Genomic DNA, 20512 nt, shown 5'->3' with positions numbered 1-20512 from the left:
GGGTCGGGCCGGGTTGGCCCACTTAAAAAGTGGGTTGAGGTGGGCAGGGCCAAACGGGCCGGGCTGGCCCGTTTTGACAGCTCTTGTTCAGGTATATAAAATTAGAAAGATATTTTTCAATAAATAACTAAATTAGTTAATTATTATTTATTTTATATTTGTGGACATTATCTTCTTATAGTTATTTTAATGACTTTTATAGAATGTTTTAAAGTATCAGCTATTGGTCACGTAATCGATTATCAGTGCATGTTTGCTTGTTCTGATATATGTAATCGATTACAGAGTAGTGTAATCGATTACCAGTGCTAATTCACGTATCTGGGTATAGTGTAATCGATTACCGTGTAATGTAATCGATTACCAGTGCCAAAAATGCAAAGAATCTCAAAAGGTGTAATCGATTACCATAGTCATGTAATCGATTACACGACTCCTCTGCACTTAAAAAAGTGCAGTTCGTCTTCTTCCTCACCAAAGAAAACCCAAAACCCTCCGCGCCCTTAGATCTTCAAATCCCCATATCTTCCTCAAATCTTAACCAAATTGAGCCCCGTTTGTTCCATTCTTCATCGTTTTCAAGTCACTTCAACTCTACTGATTGCATTTTTCAAAACAAACACTCAAATGGCAGAATCATCCAAACGTCATAAGGGTTCTTCGTCTCGTTCAACCACCGACAGGCGCCAACAGCCTCCCTCCGACGACGCCCCTACTCCTACGAATCCCATTCCGTACGCTGGACGTGCTCTCGCTCTGTTCTCCACAGACGAACAACGAGGTAAGTACTACCAGTTATTTTCTGAGAGAAATATTGTTGATCCCAAATATATCAGTATTAATTTTTTTGAGGATGAATCTTTTGAGTGTTATACGATTTTTAAGAATTCTGGGTTAGTAGATTTTATGGCTATGAAAAACCCTGTTTATCCAGAATTAGTTAGGCTCTTTTACAGCAATTTGGAAATTAGGAATGGAGTTCTTTATAGTGAGGTTAAAAAGATTCCAATAGTGATAAATCAGTCTCTGTTTCGGGATTTATCAAAATTAAAAGATCAAGGTACTCTGTTTGAGGGAACGATTCCGGATACATGGAAACCAGAATATTCCCATCCCAATGCCCGAAGTATGATTTGTGTGGATAATGTTGACATGGCTGGAAGATTATTGGCTGGCTCAATGAAATTTGATTATAGAATCATGCATTACATAATTGTTCGGGTACTGCTTCCACGCACGACTAACCTTGCACAGGCTTCAGAAGAGGACTTAATTTTGATATGGGCTCTAATCACTGGCCGGGAATTTAGCTGGGGTGATCTGATTAGGAGTCGAATGAAGAAGGCCTTGCGGGTTAATGCTTCTCTTCCATACCCACATTTTGTAACTACTATTTTGGAACATTTTAAAGTTCCTTTGGAAGATGAAACCTGGGTTCCAGTTAAGAGGGTCTTTGAGATTGGAGCAAATGCAATTGCTTCCTTTGGGTACAAGAAAACACTGGACAACACCTGGGTCAGGAAGCGGGATTTTCAAGCAGTAGACACTGACGATCGAACTCCGTCACCACCTCCTCAAGATCCTTCATCAGCACTTCTCTCGGATGTTCTCAATGAAATTAGAGATCTCCGGTTCTATGTTGGTGAACGTTTTGATTCTCTTGACACTCGCATGACTCGTCTTGAGGAGGAAGTAAAATCTCTTAGACGCCCTTCCGAGTAGCTAGTTGACTCTGATTCTGTTATTTGCTATTTTAGTTTATCTTATGTTTTGGACTATTTTTTAGTCAATTTCTGGATCTTTGATTAGTATGTTTTAGATTAATTCTGCTCGCTTGACTCTGACTATTTAGCTCATAGGACATATTGTACTTTTGTTTCTGAATGGTGTTTGTTTATCTTATTCAATTTTTTATATATATTGTCTCATTCCTTTTGATGTTGCCAAAGGGGAGAGAAAAGGAAAGAAGGGTCCTGATCAAATATTAGATATTTTGAATTGAACAATTTAATCTGATCATTACAACTGTCTATTTAAAGTCAAATTTTTACAATATAAAAATTAACATCAAACAATGATTTATTAAGGGGGAGTGATCGATATACACTGTTTTATGTTTCTTTCCATCTACAGTATGTTGTCATCATCAAAAAGGGGGAGAAATATTGGATAAAGTTCTTGGCCATTTAAAATAAAGAATTTCAAAGAAAACCCAAATATGATTTATATTAATAAGGTTTTCAAATTAAAGGTTTTCAATATTTTAAGTTTTAATAAGGCAATTATTGTTTTTAAGAGACTGGTAATCGATTACCATTCCATGTAATCGATTACCAGAAGATGAAAATTTCAAAAATTGAAATTAAACTTTACAACGTTCCAATCATTTTGAAAATAAACCGTTGTAATCGATTACCAAGTGTTGTAATCGATTACCAGAGCATTTGTGAAATTTTTTGAAGTAGTAGAATTTCAAATTCTCCCAAAAATGTAACAATTTGAAATTTCTCATATTTTTTCCCCTTATTTCACTTATATATTTTATCTTATATCTTCATATTTTTAATTATTGAATATTCAAAATACTTTAAAAATTATTAAATATTATCTAAATTAATTTTTAAAATTATTAAATATTTAAAAATTGGTTAACATTTTTTTTATAAAATTTTATTTAAAAATCTCAACATATAAATATCTTTTTAAAAGCAATTTTATCATGATAGAATCATATTATCATATATCCAAATTAATAATTTAAAATTTAAAAAAATTGAATTGACTTATCCAAACAAAATATTTTAACAATGATAGAAATTGAAATCAAAGTAATTCAAATATCAAGAATTTCAAATTCCTTGAATTTGTAAAATTACTCATCCAAACACACCATAAGGGAATGCAATTGTAAGAGACAATTATATGAGTAAGATGTTTATTGTATGGATTAGAGTACTCTGTGAGTTCTTAAGAGAACCTGAGATAAACAAATAAACTATGTAAGTTTATATTTTACTTTTTGATTATTCTGTTGTATTCCTTGTTGCGTGAGATGTATCAATATCTATTTAATTCCACAAATACATAAGTTTTGATTTGAATTAAACATGTTTGGTATATTTCAATTATGAAAAAGATTATGTTATTCAATTTTTGTTATTTGTGTTATGGTATGTGGGGTAGAGGGTGTCACACAAATGATATATATTTATTATTAATAAATACATAAAATATATATATATATATATATATATATATTATATTTTTATAATATTATTCATAAATTAATATCAATAATATTATTAGTATATTTATACATAAACTAATAATTTGATAAATATAACTTATTATATATTAATATACTTTTACAAAAATATAAATATACATATCTTATATATCTACTATATTTATATTTTTGTAAAAGTATATTAATATATACTAAGTTATATTTATCAAATTATCAATTTATCTATAAATATACTAAAAATATTATTGATATTAATTTATTAGCAATATTAAATTATTAATAATATATAAATTTTATTTATTTAGTAATAATAAATATATATCATTTGTTACATTAATAAAAATTATAGTATATGTTAACTTAAATAACCTATTTGTGACGGAATTTTGAGAGGGAATAATCCGTCACTAAATTTTTTCATTTTAGTGACGAAATTTGTGACGGATTTTTTAGAGACGAAGTCCATTCCATCACAAAATCCGTCACAAACATTTTTTTTTTATTTAGAGATGAAATTTGTGACGGATTTTTAGAGACGAAAATTTTTCCGTCACAAAATCTGTCACAAATTTTTTTTTTTGATTCAGTGACGAAATTTGTGACGGATTTTTAGAGACAGAATAGATTCCGTCACAAAATCCGTCACAAAATTCAATAAATTCTAGTCCGTCACAAAACTTAAAATTCCCTCACAAAATGCGTCACTATTAGCGATGCTATTTTTTCCGTCACAAAATTCGTCACAAATATTAATTTTTCTAGTAGTGCATGTATAGCCAATTTTTTTTTTCCAACAGAAGCCAAACATCTCCTTTGTTTTTTCACACAAGAAAACATATCATGGATATGCTGGGGCAAACTTCCCAAAAAGCATAGAAAAATAAATATTTTTTTATAAGATAAAGTTAATTTATGTATAAATATTTAATTTATAAAATCTCTTTTATTAGCATTTTTAAAATTTTACTTTTCATTTATGCACAAAATAATTTTAACTTATTAAAAAAATATTTCAAACTTTCTAATAACCGAAATTTATCCAAACAAAACTTATGACTATTTCTCTTGGTAGGTACATAAGCAAATAAGGTCATGAATCGTCAAATTTCAATAAGTATAGTATCTGAATAATTTACCAAAGTATAAATGAGTGGCGTCAAAAGTTTCAACGCAGAGAAGAAACGTGTTACAAAACATCATTTTCACTTAATCCTCTATATCCATGACAGTGACGGATACAAGAGTGCAAGGAGAGCCTTCCATGACTCTTTGGAAATTGAACTGTGATAATATATATATAGTTATTATCTTAAATATATAATTATTAAAAAAATATTTAACTTAACTTTTAATTACCTCTTTCTGTTTCGGTTATTATAATTAAGAGACTTCTTTTAGATGGTAAAAAATAAACTTCAGAATAAGATAAATGATATTTCATTATTTGTTTAGTTTTATATAGAGAGATCGATTAAAAGTTTATATATATTTTATATTGCTAATAAAAGATATGATGCATTTAATAATTATAATCTAATATTTATATAAATTTATCATTAAAAAAATTCCTTCACGCCACTTCTTAACAGAGTTTTGGATCTATCCTTGTTCATGATAATTAATCATCGATTTGATAGTCGAGTAAAATCAAACTCGATCCTTTAAATAGGATTTTGAAAATCTTGAAAAAAATATATAATTAAATTAAAAGATCTACCAAAAATAACTAATCAATTTTTTTTGATAAATATTAGTCATCTAAAAATCAACAAGTATTTTACATAAAAGAAAATTTTCTTACCAATAAAGACATACATAGCTCCTTTTCCTTTTTACTTATGATCAACTAATCCTGGCCCATGCATTTAAAGAAGTACTTGACTAGAACTAATGGATTATCCTCAGAAGGATTATGTACTCTATGGTACTGGATTATTTTATGTATCTAATTTGTTATCTATTTTTTGGAGTCCTTGATTAAAATATAATTTAATATCATAAACTCAAATAATTAATTTTAATCAAGGGTAATATAACTTTCTATTTATCTTATGTATTTGGGTTTTACCTCTTATACGTACCTCTACATATTAATACAAATATTTGTTGGTTGATAAAAAAAATAAAAAAAAAAAAAAAAAAAAACAGCTCCACTATAAATTGGTTGTTACTCTACCCTGCACATCATAAACCTAAACAAGACTACCACTACCATAACATAACAACCAACAACCATGGCCATCCCAAAACAACCATCAACCACCCTCCTTCTCTTGGCCCTTGCAACCCTCTCCTTCACAACCACCTCCAACGCCGCCGACTGCAGCGGCGCCGGAGCCATCTCCGTTTACTGGGGCCAAAGACCCTCTTCCCAAGACGAAAGCACCCTACAAAGTGCATGCGAGACCGGGAACTACAACATCGTGATCCTAGAAAGCCTAATCGTGTACGACAATGGAACCACCCCAGCGTTAAACTTAGCAGATCACTGCGGTTCAAGCACAAACCCTTGCACCAAACTCCAGCCAGAGATAGAATACTGCCAACAAAACGACATCAAAGTAATCCTCTCCATTGGCCAAGACCAAGACAGACCACCAACCCTAAAAACCGGAAACCGGCACTACCGGTCAGCGGAAGCGGCGCAAGAACTCGCAACCTACCTCCTGGAGAATTTCCTCAGTGGCAAAGCCGGTCCATTGGGAAACGTGTCGTTGGACGGCATCGATATTTCTGACGTGGCGGACGGAGATAACCTTAAATGGGACGAAGTTGTTACCGCCATTAACGCGTCCACAACCGCCAGAAAAATTTACCTTTCAGCATCACCACAATGCGTGTACCCAGATTACTACCTGGGAAAAGCAATAGAAACTGGTCTCTTTGACTACATTTGGGTCGAGTTCTTCTTCCAGAACCCTTGCATCTACGCGAACAACAACGCTTCGAGTCTTTTGACCGCGTGGAACACGTGGATCAAAAATGTTCCCTCGAGTTCGATATTCTTGGGGCTTGCGGCTTCCGAAGACGTGGTGGGGTATGTGGCACCGGAAGTTGTTGTTTCTGAGATTCTTCCGAGCGTGAAGCTTGCTTCCAACTATGGTGGGGTTATGATATGGGACAGGTACAGTGATGAGCAAGGTGATTACTCTACGAAGATTAAAGATAGCGTTGGGAAAGCGTGTAGATGTGTGTGTGATGGTGATGCGTTTGCGTTTGCGTCCAAAAGTTTCTATGGTTTGGGGTCTAAGTCTCTGCCTCTGTAGATCAGAACCACGCATGCATGCATGCACGATGCGTACTTGTTTGTACGGAAAATAGCCATTAGGCACTCTCTCTATGTGTGGAATAACTGAATAAGTATGTACTAATGTGCGATCTATGCGTGTTTCATTACACGCATGTACTGGATTTCGCTTTAAATAAAGGTTTATTTCATGCTGAGATTTTCATTAAGATTGATAATCTTGGCCTTTTATTTTCTTTCATCCTATCTTTTTATCGCATTATTAATTGGTATGAAAGAAAGATAACGCTGTGGATCCCGATTGGGGTGGTGAAGAAAGAAAAATAAGGAGGAAAAAAACAAAGAAAAAGTAATGGATGTGGTAAGGTATAATGCAAGATTATTTTTTTGAGGGGTGAAACATTACACAACTAGAAAATTATCATTTTTTTAAAACTTTTTTTAAAAAAATATTTGTAGATTTTTTTTTTGTGAATTTTCTTAAATAATAATTTTACAAAAAAAATTTGCAAATTTATTTGAAAAAAATAATTTATAGAAATTTCTTACAAACTTTATAAAAAATAATCTACAATTTTCTTTTTTGCAAATTTTGCTACAATATTAATGATCATAGCAAATTTATTTCCATGGTAAAAATTTGCAGAAAATATTGTAAAAATTTTATCCTTTTTCTTGCGAATTTTCTTGTAAAAATAAATTTACAAGTAATGTTTATTAAATGGTAGAAAAATTTCGTAAGTAATTTTTCTTCTAGATTTTCCTGTCAATTTTAATTCGCAAGAAAAATTAAAATATATATAAATTATAAGTTTAAGAATTTAAAGAGTTTCCTCAAGTCTCACATTGATTATAAATAAAACAATTAAAGAGTATATAAGTTGGGGTAACACTCACCTTACAAGTTAATTTTGTATAGTTGAGTGTTAGACTTATAATTTACATGCTTTGGATGAATTTATTTTAAGTATTTGAAAGTTGAAGAATTATTAATAGAAATTGTACAAAAATTACCTTCGAATAGTAATTTCTTTGATTTTTTTCTTGCAAAAAAATTCGTAGGAAAATTTCTTGCGAATTTTAAAATTTACAAAAACATATTATCCACGAAGGTATTACCTAGAGATAAAATTTTGTAAAAAAATTTGTAAGAACAACATTTCTTCCAAATTTAAATGAAAAAATTCATAAGAAAAGTCGCATATAATAAAATAAATTATAATAGTTTAAAAACTAAAAGTAAATTATAATTAAAATTAATATATTAAATTGAACCAACAACTACAAGATTTATAACAATTAATCACATGTTATAAAAATCACAATCATATGAACCACACAAAAGATATATATGCACTAGCGATAGAAAATATATTCAATTTTTAAAATTTAAATAAGCAATTTTATTTATAAGAAATCTTTGTCATATTCTTCTAGAGGTTTATCTCAGCTTTAAACTCTTTGACCAGTATTGTTTTCACTAAGTAATACCTACTTGGGACAACTGTTCTATAGAGATCGTTTTAACTCATGACATTCTCATATAAGATGTAAATAGTCTTTTGATCTACAGCGAACACTAAATTATAAAGTCGGACTAGTTAGTGATTTAACGTATTCAAAATGACATTTCTCGGTTACCAAAACTACTTTTCAAGTGACATAACAAGCATAACTTTCGTCAAAAGTTTTCTATATATAAAGAGTAATTATTCATTAAAGGTACATAATTATTCCTAATTTACAAATATTTAAGACAAATAATGTCTTTAGCATTGGAACCTTTGTTGGTATTACCACTAGAGTTCGTGATCATCGTCAAAAGAACCATTATATCATCACTAGAGTTAGTGATTGGCACGACGAGAATCAATGTAAGAATAATTGAAAGCTTAATTATTTACTTAATCTCACAACAATCATCATTTTTTAAGTTTTAATATGAGAATAGTAAGAATAATTCATGCTCTATTTGGAGAAAAAAATATTACGATGAAATAATAATACTTCAATTTCTTTTTTATTAAAAAAATAGAAAAAAAATGACCAGGCCTTACAAAATTATGAAAAATTATGAGGTTTATTTATAACAATAATAGAGTAGATAAATGTTGGAACGTGAAACAAGAAAGAGAGAGAATACGTAAACCTGAAGAGAGAGGATATTATGTGAACGTGTAGAGAGAGGAAATTACGTTTGCATGTATATCACTTTATTATACAAGTGGGTCTATTTATATGATCTGAATTACATTTCAACATTCCCTCTTAATTCAGATTTTCTCAACATCACGAACTTTCAACTTATCTCTTAAAACTCGAAACCTTTCTCCCTTCGTAGCTTTAGTGAACACGTCTGCCACTTGATCCTCAGTGTTGCAGTACACAAGCTCCAACTTCCCTTCATTCACTTTGTCTCTCAAGTAATGGAACTTGGTTTCAATATGCTTACTTCTTCCGTGAGTTATCGGGTTCTTTTGACAGGCTTATCGCTGACTTGTTGCTGATGAACAACTCACTACTACAAAAGCACTGTTCTACATCGGTTCTGGAAGGTAATCTACATCGGTTATAAAACCGATGTAGAATAGAGCGATGTAGATTTGCGTTTAAATCTACATCGGTTGTCAAAAAACCGATGTAGATTTGCGTTCAAATCTACATCGGTTGTAAACAAAACCGATGTAGATTTGAACGTAAATCTACATCGGTTCTACCTTAAACCGATGTAAATTGCATTTTAAAAAAAAAATCAATTATTTTTTTAGATTCTTTCTGAGTTACCTGTATAAACATATTTCATTCATAGTATAATTTCAAAATCTAATTGTTGAGTTCCAATTCCCTCAATTAGAGGTTATCAGATACAATAACTACTCTAATAAAGCTATAACTTTGAATTCCATTTTATTCCTAAATAACTGTATTGAATAAGAGAAATCTTAAATAATTGTATTGAATGAGAGAAATCTTAAAAATAGGAAAGTCAACATATTTCCTTATTTCCTTAATTAGGAGACTAGTAGTATATATAAATGTATTTTGAGGAATTTTTAATTATAGCTGATTATTACAGTTTTTATTTCCTTAATTATAGCTAATTTGTACAGTTTTTTATTTCCTTATTTCCTTAATTAGGAAACTTCTAAATAAATCTCTAGTTTTCGATTAACTTTTAATTTTTAGGAAAGTTTCCATTTCATTAAGTTCATAAATAGGCAAAACAGGGAAATAAAAAAAGGAAACAAATAATAGGCAATTCTTATAATTAAATAGGAATCCCTATAAATCAGTAACAATAATAAAGAATAAATCGTAGATCCTAATCCCTGAAATTCTGCAACATAATAATATCCCATAAATTTTGGGATTTCTATCCAACAGTGATTATTCTGTTAAATTTTTTTGTTTATAACTATTCTGTTAAATATATTGTTATTACTATAATTATGTAAATTTAAAGGTTTTTTTATGCATACATTATATAGAAATATAATTTTACATTTTAGGCAAAAAATATAGGATCTTACAACCCTCGGTTTCAATTTTTCTCCCCTTCCTGATCTTAGGTAAAATCTCAATTTTAACAACATTGCTTTTGAGATTTTGCATAACTGACAGATAAGTTCTCATGACAAACATCAAATTAATGAATCATCTATAGTTTCCACGACAAAATGGAAATCAAAGGTCCAATAATTAGAGTATGAAGTTCAAACATTTTGCAAAACAAAAAATCTGATCCATTAATAAAGTACCGTGGACTGTAGAAAACATGAAACATGCTTTTCGCGAATATAGCATTGGCCACAGAAGAAAGGAAATTGGGATAATAACTCTGGCTACCAACAATTGATTCAGGAAGACCATTTCTTGGTCGAGCAGCTTTTCGGATTCCCAATCTCAATTCTCCATTTTCACCCCTACAAACAAATTAATGACCAATAAGAAACAAACATTATAATGATTTTATTATCAGTCATTTTCCATGCTTCCAAATTTTGGCAAGACAAATTCTAGATCCCCGAGAACCAAAAATGTCACTATGCTAATTTGGTACTTCACTGTCACTATGACAAGAAGCTTCCTTAATATTAACATCAACAATGAATGTTTACTAATCATTCCAATAAAAGAACAAATTAACAGTGATTGCTAGAACAGTATAGGAAAAACAAACATATCAATACCAATGAAAACAATATCCTATTTGAACATGTATACACACCTTAGAAACAGAACTGCATCTCCAGAAACGAGATTCTTTTGGTTAACAAAGATACTCCAGCCAGTAGTGAGCAGATGCCGCCTTGGCTGACCTGACAAAAAGTTACCACATGGACTTTTTGTATCATTTATGTCAATCAATATGTGATTATGAAGCCAGCAACACCAACTTTTTCATTTATTTTTTCAATTACCTCTGTAAATATGTCTAAATTTCCATTCCACACCATGCAGGTCTTTGGCAACAAGCTCTTGAGAGGGTCTCTGCTGCTTATAATCCTGTAGTGAGCACAAAAGCAATTCATCATTCTCAAGGAGACAAAGAATTCAAAACTCTTGAAAAATTTAGTTGTAGAACTTATGAGTGCAAAGTAGAGCATGGTGTCACACCAAAGGAGGAAAACAGTCTTCAGCAGCTCTGCGAGGGACTGAGAACCCCCCATGAGTGCTGGTGTCTAAGGCTGTAGGCGTTTTGCAAAACATGTGAGGTGTTGACTTGGCAGGTGTTGTTTCATTTCCCTGTTCATCTGCTCTCAATTCCTCACGATCTTTACCCTCCAAATACAATCCTGCCAACTGAACACAACCCAAGATTTCAAGCACTCCCCTTGTACTACAAACAATGCTCAAAATAATAAGAATTTCTCTACTTTTACAGAAGCAAAATAAGGTTTGAACAGCCACAAATGTTAGTCATGTTGCATATCAGCTTCAACAGCCAGCACCACAAGAGTTGTTACAAAGGAGAAAACAAACCTTTGCCAAGTAAAGATTGCGGTGGTCATGAACCTCATTTTTTGCTTTCTCCAAACATCACCGCGTAAAATTAAAAACAAGAGAATCACACAATTGAAGAGTAATAAGAAAAATTAGGTCAGTGGCATGAGGGAAGTAACCTTCGTTGCCGAGAGTGGATTGTTGTTTGGGGTGTTTCAAGATGGAGAGGCCGTGCTTGAGAACTTTCTCGGAACGGTGAACCTTGAGCTTCCTGACAAGGCAGAGGTAGTCCCACGCGCCGCCAACGGCAGTAGCACAATGCCCATAGCCTCTTCACTCCCAACAGCAATCTTAACCCCCGAATTGTGGAGCGCAGGGAGTTCGTGCTCGGTGACGTCTGCATCGTCGAATTGGAATGCATGAGGGTTTGAATTTAGGGTTTGGGAAATGAGGAGGGGAATGCGGGAGGGGGCATTGGAGAGGAGGAGGTTGTTGAGGAGGACGAGGAGGAAGGCGCAGGATTCGTGTAGGGTTAGAAAATCGGGGATAGTGATGCGGTGGTTGAAGGAAGTGGTTGGAGTGGTGTTGGACGAGGAGAGTCTATCGAGCGCGGTGGAGTCGATACGCATTTGAGAGCGGGAGCGACGGCGAAGACAGAGGAGGAAGCACTTGAGCTCTCCGTGGTTGCTCGCGGCGGCTGGGACGTTGCTGAGTGAAAGGCTTTAACCTAGCGTGGTCGCGGGGGTACATATCAGGGGCTCACTTCTACATCGGTCATAATAAAAACCGATGTAGAATGGCTCATATTTACATCGTTTCTCCTCCTAACCGATGTAAATATGTTTACATTTTCTATTTATTTACAAGTTTGCCACCGCGTTTATGATTTACATCGGTTATAGTAAAACCGATGTAAATTTAGCGATGTAAAAGAGTGTTTTTGTAGTAGTGACTTCACTCCTTCATCACGCTTCTTCTTCAACTCAATTAGCAGTTTGTCTAACCATGCAGCCTGAGATGCACACAGGGCAGCAACTATATACTCCTCTTCGCAAGTGGACAAAGCCACCACGGTTCCTTCTTCGAGCTCCACGAGATAGGCCCTCCTTCAACAAAGAATACAAAACCAGTTGTACTCCTACGATCATCCTTGTTTGCCCCCCAGTCCGTATCCGTGAACCCAGCAACCTCAATTTCGTCAGTCGTGGTGTTGTTCTGTGGGAACAAGATACCACTTGACATGGTTCCTTTGATGTACCTGAGGATCCGTTTAGCAGCAAGAAGATGAGGTTCCCTGGGATTCTGCATAAATCGTGACATAACTCCGACAGAGAATTCTATGTCCGGACGTGTATGACAAAGGTACCGTAAAGATCCCACAATTTTCTTATACATAGTTTCATCAACAGGTTCTTCGGTCCCTTCCTTCTCCAATATCAAACCGGTCTCAGATGGAGTAGACGCTGGATTGCAGTTCAGCATGTTGAATCTTTTCAACACTTCCATTGCATACCGCTTCTGATGCATCATCAAACCTTCTTTTACCTTTACGAATTCAAATCCTAGGAAGTACGATAACTTTCCTAGGTCTGTCATTTCAAACTCATGCATCAATTCTCTCTTAATGACCTCAACATCTCCAATATGATTTCCTGTAATTAGAAGATCATCCACGTACAAACACACTATGACTAAGTGTTGTTTTTGGCGAACATATACTCCAAATTCACAAGTGCATTTGATGAATCCAAGCTGTATCATGTATGCGTCAATCCTTTGATTCCATGCTCTCGGCGCTTGCTTGAGTCCATAGAGAGCTCTCTTCAGTTTGTACACCTTAGCTTCTTGTTCTTTAATTTCGAACCCAGGAGGTTGTGATACATAAACTTCTTCGTCTAGAGGTCCATTCAAAAAGGCGAATTTTACGTCCAACTGATACATGATCCATCCTTTTGAATTGGCAATGGCGACCACGGTTCTTATCGTTTCAATCTGAGCCACTGGTGCAAACACTTCCTTATAGTCGATGTCAGGTTTTTGAAGAAAGCCACTTACCATTAACCTTGCTTTATGCTTCACTACCTTTCCTGTGGGATCGGTTTTGGTCTTAAAGACCCACCTTAGACTGATTGGTCTCTTTTGGAAGAGTCACTAGTTCCCACACTTGGTTCTTCTCAATGGATCGAAGCTCATCCTTCATTGAATCAACCCATTTGCTGTTCAAAATGGCCTCTTCAAAGGTGACTGGTTCAGTTTCAGAGAATAGAGCAAAGTGAACAATATCTCTGTCTTCATTTACATCAACATCAGAAATCATTTCAAAACCTTTGAGTCTCCCTGGAATACGAGTATCTCTTTGAGATCTTCTAAGAGCATTGGACGTACATGCTCCTCCCGATTCTTCATTTTGATCTTCATTAGTTTCGGCGTCCACGGAATCAATGATTACCTGACTATATTGTTCATCCTTGTTTGACTCTGAGTTCCATCCCTTTGACTCATCAAGCATCACGTCCCTACTCACCACAATTTGCTTGCTAATGGGATTGAACAACTTGTATCCACCTGTTGGATGATATCCCAGCAGTATCATCTTTTCACCTTTGTCGTCTAGCTTTCTTCTCAATTGTTCAGGTACGTGTTTGTAACCCATTGATCCAAACAGTCTTAGGTGGCTCACGTCTGGCTTGTTGTTCGACCAAACCTCTTCTGGAGTAACTCCCTCCAGCCTCTTCGAAGGACATCTATTTAGGATGTAAGCAGCGGTTGACGCAACCTCCCCCCAGAAATACTTAGGCAATTGTTTTGCTTTTAACATGCTACGTACCATGTTCATGATGTTTCAGTTCTTTCTTTCAGCAGTTCCATTGTGTTGCGGTGTGTATGGAGGCGTGACTTGATGCTCGATTCCTTCCTTTTCACAAAACCTCTCAAATTCTCTGGACGTATATTCACCTCCACCGTCGGTCCTCAATACTTTGATCAACTGGCCACTACTTCGTTCCACCATAGCTTTGAATTTTTGAAACACTTCTAACACTTCACTCTTTCTTTTGATCAAATATACCCATAGCTTTCTAGAGAAGTCATCTATGAAAGAGATGAAATATCTATTACCTCCAAGGGACTCAGTTTGAGTAGGACCGCAAACATCAGAGTAGAAGACTTGTAGCCTTTCTTTAGTTTTGGATGAAACATGCTGTTGAAAGGAGTTCCTCGGCTGTTTAGACTCCATGCAATCACTACACACTTCATTGGGTGGAGATATATGGGGTAAGCCTCGCACCATGTCTTTGGATTTCAGGTTCTGTAAATCTCTGAAGTTGAGGTGTCCAAGACGGTAATGCCAAAGCCATTCCTCCTTTTTTACCACAACTACAAGACATTCTTGATCTACAACATCAATCTCTACTTTGAAAGTCCGGTTCTTCGTAAGGGGTGACTTCAATATCAGGTGATTTTTCTTATCGTACACCCTGAGCATCTTATTTTCCAATCTAGAGGTGTATCCTTTCTCTAGTAATTGTCCTAGGCTTAACAGGTTGCTCTTCATTCCAGGGACGAATAAGACATCTGTAATGAGAACTTGGTCGCCATTCTTCTTCTTTACCGTGATCTTTCCAACCCCTTCTGCCGTTAGAACGCGAGCATCTGCAAACTTCACCTTGCCTTTAATTGATTCGTCGAGGCTTGCGAATCAGTCCTTCCTTCCCGTCATGTGCGTTGAGCATCCCGTGTCAAGATACCAACTATTATCTTCTAGACCTTCTACTTGGACAGTGGTTGCCATTAACAGAACTTGTTCTGAGTCGTTGTCCTCCTCATGAGCCATTTGGGCTTCGTTTCTTCTTGGATTATAGTGCCTGCAATACTTGGCAGTATGACCCATCTTATTACAATTGTAACACTTTACCTTTTTTATGTCAGGATTACGTCCTTTTCCTTTCTGAGGTGCAACTTTATGCTTGCTGTCTTGAATCTCGTCACTATTCACTTCTTGCCTCCATTTTCCTTTGTTCTTGGGTTTCTTCTTGAACATCGGATTTATGTTAGTCTGTGCCTGGAGAGCTTGCTCATTCTTTCGCTCCTCTCCCCTTTTGATCAACCTTAGTTCGTGTGACTCCAAAGAGCCTTGAAGCTCATCAAGATCATGTCTTCAAGGTTCTTTGACTCTTTTACTGCCACTACTATGTGATCAAACTTCATGGGTAGTGTGGTAGCACCTTCTCAATCACATTTAGCTCAACCATCTTTTCTCCAAGGCCCTTCATTGTGTTCACCATCGTTTGAACACGAGTGATGTAGTTAACCACTGTCTCGTTGCTTTCCATTGATAGAAGCTCATATTGACATCGCAGCGTTTGAAGCCTCACCTTCTTGGTCTTCGTTGCACCACCGTGGACCCTTTCAAGAATCTCCTAGGCCTCCTTGGATGTCTCTGCTTTTGAGATTTTTTCAAAATTTGCTGCATCAACGCTTTGATGCAAGATGTACAGGGCCTTGCAATCTTTCCTTTCGATCTCCTTATCTGCAACCTTTTGGGCTTCTGTTCCACCTGCACCAGCCAACTTGCAACCTTCTTCAACAAGGTTCCATACCCCTTGAAATCTCAAGATCACTCTTATCTGAATTTTCCAATTATCATAATTCTTCGTCGTGAGAATTGGAAGATTGGTGGAGATCGAAGTGAGTGATGTAGCCATAAATTTCTATGGCAGTTGACCCTTCGAACTTGTGCTCTGGATACCAAATGTTGGAACGTGAAACAAGAAAGAGAGAGAATACGTAAACATGAAGAGAGAGGATATTACGTGAACGTGCAGAGAGAAGAAATTACGTTTGCATGCATATCACTTTATTATACAAATGGATCTATTTATATGATCTGAATTACATTTCAACATAATCTCATTTGGTTTCACATTCTTTTTACCAGAGATAAATGTTAAGAGCACATTTTTTTGAGACAATGTAGGTACATCACTTTGGCATGTGGTCTATGGTGCACAACTTTCATTGACCATTGGATTTTTTCTCATCTTATGAGAATATCACGTATCCTGAATCATTTCTTATATATTTTGGATGGTATGTGATTTTAGTTTCTTTATTTTAAAATAGATATATTTAATTTTTTAATTTTAAAAATATAAAATTTTTATTCTCTAATTAACATTTATTTATTATTAAATTTTAATATTTATTCATATTTAAATAATATAATATTTAATAATATGACGTTTAAAAATAAAAAATAGAAGAAAAAAGATATAAAATTTTTATTAATAAAATAAATATCATCACTCTTAAAAATTTATACATATAAAAAAATTATTTATTATTTTTATTTTTTATCCTTATATATTATGTCACTTAATATCATATCATTTAAGTATAAATAAATTGTTAAACAACGTTAAAATTTTATGATCAATAAATATCAAATTAATAAAAGAATCAAAATTTTATATTTTAAAAAATAAGAGACTTCTCTATTTTAAAATAGACTTGTCAAAACTGCATATCGATGAAAATAAGGAACAAAAATGTAATTTAGTATAAAATAAAATTATTTATATTTTTCACTGTTTGAAAAATTGCTCTTATTTAATTTATTATATCGTAGACAAATTTTTACATGATTAACATTTACGTTGTTGCATTGATGGGGTAACAAGCCATGTTCGTGAATTGTAATGTCGAAGAATATTTATATTCTAAAAGCTCAGCAAAATTATGAATAGTAAAAATAAAGAGGAAGACGATAGGAAGTTATGGCATAGTCGGCATGTGGTGACAGTGAAGAAATAAAAGAAAGTATTCAGTACAGAGAGAATACAATAAAAGTGTGGGAATGAATTTAAATCAATGGTAACTAAAATGGTTCACACTAGTCCACCCATTAAAATAGTTCACCTTTAATCTTGGTCTTCTTTTTGTGCAGCATCATCACCGTGATCACACACAGTGTCGTTATCGTGATCGCATGCACAACATCATTGTAACCGTATAAGTAGCATTGTCACCGTGATTGCATGTACAATGTCATTATTGTAGCACAAGTAACATCGTCATCATGACTACACGCACAATGTCATCACCAACCACACGCATAGTGTCTTTACCATGATCGCACGCGTAGCATCACTGTGACTGTATAAGCAGCATTGTCACTATGTTTACACGTGCAATGTCATTGTTATCGTCATCACACAAGTAGAGTCGTCACTATGACCGTAAGCACAACGTCATCTCTAGAAACGGATGTAGGTTGGTTGAAGTTGAGGCAAATGTCTCTACTAAATTTTTTATGTCAATTATTTTTTAATATATATTATAATAAAATAATTTATTTACCATGTTAAAAATTAAGTATTTCCATTTTGTGTTTTATGTTGTAAAAAAAAGTTAAAATCAATATATTATTTTTGAAGTATATTTTTCTTTTAAAAAATACATCTGAGTATAGCTTGCTAATTTAATTTTTCTCAAAAATAAATAGATGTAAGTTATCAAATTTATGTGAGACTTGTTAAAATACATCTTCTTTTTTAAAAAGAGTATATTAGCAAGTTATAATTGTAATATTTTTTAAAAGGCACCTAAACATAACTTGTTAACTTACTCCTTTAAAGAAAAATAAGTAGTTGTGAATTTGCAAACTTATATGTAGTATGTATAATGTGTTATGTCAATTATAATTAAGTAAACTTAGTAAAAAAGATGATGGTTTATCTAAGTTCATATTATATCTTTTTAAAAAAGATAATATTTTAATATGAGAAGTAAATGATTAAATGATTGTTTTGTTACTTATATAAAAAAAAAAATTTAAAAAATGAAAAAATATTTAGTATTTTTAGAATATAAAATCTAATTGAGAACAATTAAAATGTATGTTTTTATTTTAAAAAAATGTGAAATTATATATTTATTATTATAAATTTGTATATAAATATTATTCTTACTATTTAAAATTTTTGAATCCATCACTAGTCATTATTGTGATCACATGCACAACGTCATCATCATAATCGCACGCACAGTATCGTCACTATAACCAATCGTATGTGTAATATTATCATGATTTCTCAAATATTTTTTGTATTTTTTTTGTATTTTTTATTAAAAATCTCTTAATATGGATCATTTTAATTAGTGCCTCCATGAGACATTTACTTTAATACTTGATGCTAAAAGGACCCTAACTATTCTGGTGAAAAACGAAAGAGATGGGAGTACTGTTACTAATTAATCAATATCAACAGTGTAAAGCTGAAATCGCAAACAAGGAAAAAGAAAAAGAAAAAGAGAGAGGGGAAAAAAGGAAAATATATAATTATGATATGTAGGGGTGAGCAACGGGTGGATTTGGTCGGGTTCGGGTTAAAAATGTCCAACTCGTTGTAAACCGACTTTGAAAAAATGTGACCCATATCCGACCGACTGAGCTTTCGATTTGAGGCGGTTCGGGTTGAAATGGATTCGGTTTTAAGCGGGTGGGTATAATCGGGTTTGAATTTTTTTATAGACCAATTTATCTTAACGAAGATGAAGCTTAAAACGATAAAAAATATTTTTAAAATAGTGTATAAAAATAGAATGAAGGTGACAATAGATGGTGTAAATAAATTCGTAGTTGAAACATTTACAAACTAAAGAAGCAAAAATAAAAGATAACAAAATTCATAGTTGTTACATGGAAAAGAAATATAAAGTTAGATTACAAAACCATAAGAAATCACAGTCACACAAAATGTACTCAAAATGGAGATAAGAAGATGGAAAAGAAAGACAAAGAAAGAAGCAAAAAGATAACTCTAAAAATGGACTAGTGTGTTGAGAAGTTGAATGAGGAAGGAGAAGACAAAATAAATATCTAAGTTATGAGAAAAAGGAAAAAAATAAGTTACAAATTGATGGCTATATTATACTTGAAATAAAGACTTTTAAATTTGGAGCATTGTTGTTTAGTTATACAAAAATAATAAAAATTTAAACTTATCTCATTTTCGGTTGGGTTCGGTTTTTAGCGGGTTTAAAAATTCAAAACCGAACCTGCCCAATATAACCCGTATAAAATCAAAATTTTAACCCGATTTACCCATAAGACCCGCCCGAACCCACCCAAAAACAATATTTTTTTTCGGGTTTTTCGGGTTCGGTTCGGGTGTCGGTTTAATGCTCACCCCTAATGATATGATAGATAGAGCTCTTTGTTCAAGGGTTATTAACTTTATTTTGTTTTCTAGCAAAGAAAGTATTGGCGAGTAATGTTGGTGCATGAATCTATGGATTATTACTCATATCTTCTCAGTAACACAATTTTGAATTTTCCCTCATAATAACATGTGTGACGTTTTTTGTGCATGAATGCGAAACTAATGTATGTGATATCTTCCATGTGATGTGATGAAGAACTCATTCCACGTGACTCCCGGACGCCGCATATGCAAGGCGATAGTAACATTTTCTATATAATTTATTATACAACTGCATAAAACTCAATTCATTTTATGTATTTAAAACACAATACAATATATAGGATTGATTTGTTTAAACTAAAAAATATATTATAGTTTTTTTTAAAAAGGTAATTTTTTAAGTAGATAAAACTTGTTTCTTAAAGAAAAACTACTTATTTTCATAACAAACACAAAAATACTTTTTTAAGAAAAACTGCTTATTTTATTAAAAAAAATATCATTATTGGATGACATAAATTTTAACATAACATTTTGAAAAAAGCTTGCACTGAATCTATTTATAGATTTGTTATATGAACTTTTTAGCTTAATTCCATAAGCATCACAATTAAGTTCATTAAAACAAACGGTTAAGCTAACCAAAATGACATTATTCAAGACCCAAACAAACTCGTCAAACAAAATTATATTAACTTTCTTTTTTACCACAGAAACACCTCTCCTAAAGAGATTTAAAAATTTATTCAATAAATTATTATCCTAACATTCAAATCCAAATCCTGATTTACATTTAAGCTCTTGTTAAATAAATTATTAAGTCATCTATCTACCGATTACCAATTAGGGTGACTCTGGAGCATCGTTAGT

The 20512-nt window shown here is 33.1% G+C and overlaps 3 protein-coding genes across 3 annotated transcripts; 1 reads left to right on the top strand and 2 right to left on the bottom strand.

Moving 5' to 3' along the window:
* Positions 1-5481: 5481 nt before the first annotated feature.
* On the top strand, positions 5482-6513 carry LOC109818691 (acidic endochitinase). The gene has a single exon (XM_020384222.1). The coding sequence runs from the start codon at positions 5482-5484 to the stop codon at positions 6511-6513; it is 1032 nt and encodes a 343-aa protein (XP_020239811.1).
* A 3537-nt stretch (positions 6514-10050) lies between these two features.
* Positions 10051-12067, bottom strand: LOC109796424 (auxin response factor 2). Its single transcript, XM_083061748.1, has 5 exons — positions 11700-12067; positions 11112-11334; positions 10916-11000; positions 10723-10813; positions 10051-10417 (listed from the first exon to the last, which is right to left on the bottom strand). Exons 1-5 carry the CDS (start codon positions 12065-12067, stop codon positions 10153-10155), a joined length of 1032 nt encoding a protein of 343 aa, XP_082917874.1. The 3' UTR covers positions 10051-10152.
* Positions 12068-13545: 1478 nt separating this feature from the next.
* On the bottom strand, positions 13546-14268 carry LOC145950514 (uncharacterized). Its single transcript, XM_083061616.1, has one exon. It carries the CDS (start codon positions 14266-14268, stop codon positions 13546-13548), a length of 723 nt encoding a protein of 240 aa, XP_082917742.1.
* Positions 14269-20512: the final 6244 nt, after the last annotated feature.

The sequence above is a fragment of the Cajanus cajan genome, chromosome 1 (assembly GCF_000230855.2).
Source record: "Cajanus cajan strain Asha chromosome 1, NIPB_CcT2T_4, whole genome shotgun sequence".
Classification (NCBI taxonomy): domain Eukaryota; kingdom Viridiplantae; phylum Streptophyta; class Magnoliopsida; order Fabales; family Fabaceae; genus Cajanus; species Cajanus cajan.
The sequence above is the reverse complement of the archived record's forward strand: the minus strand, read 5'-3'. Positions and strand labels throughout refer to the sequence as shown.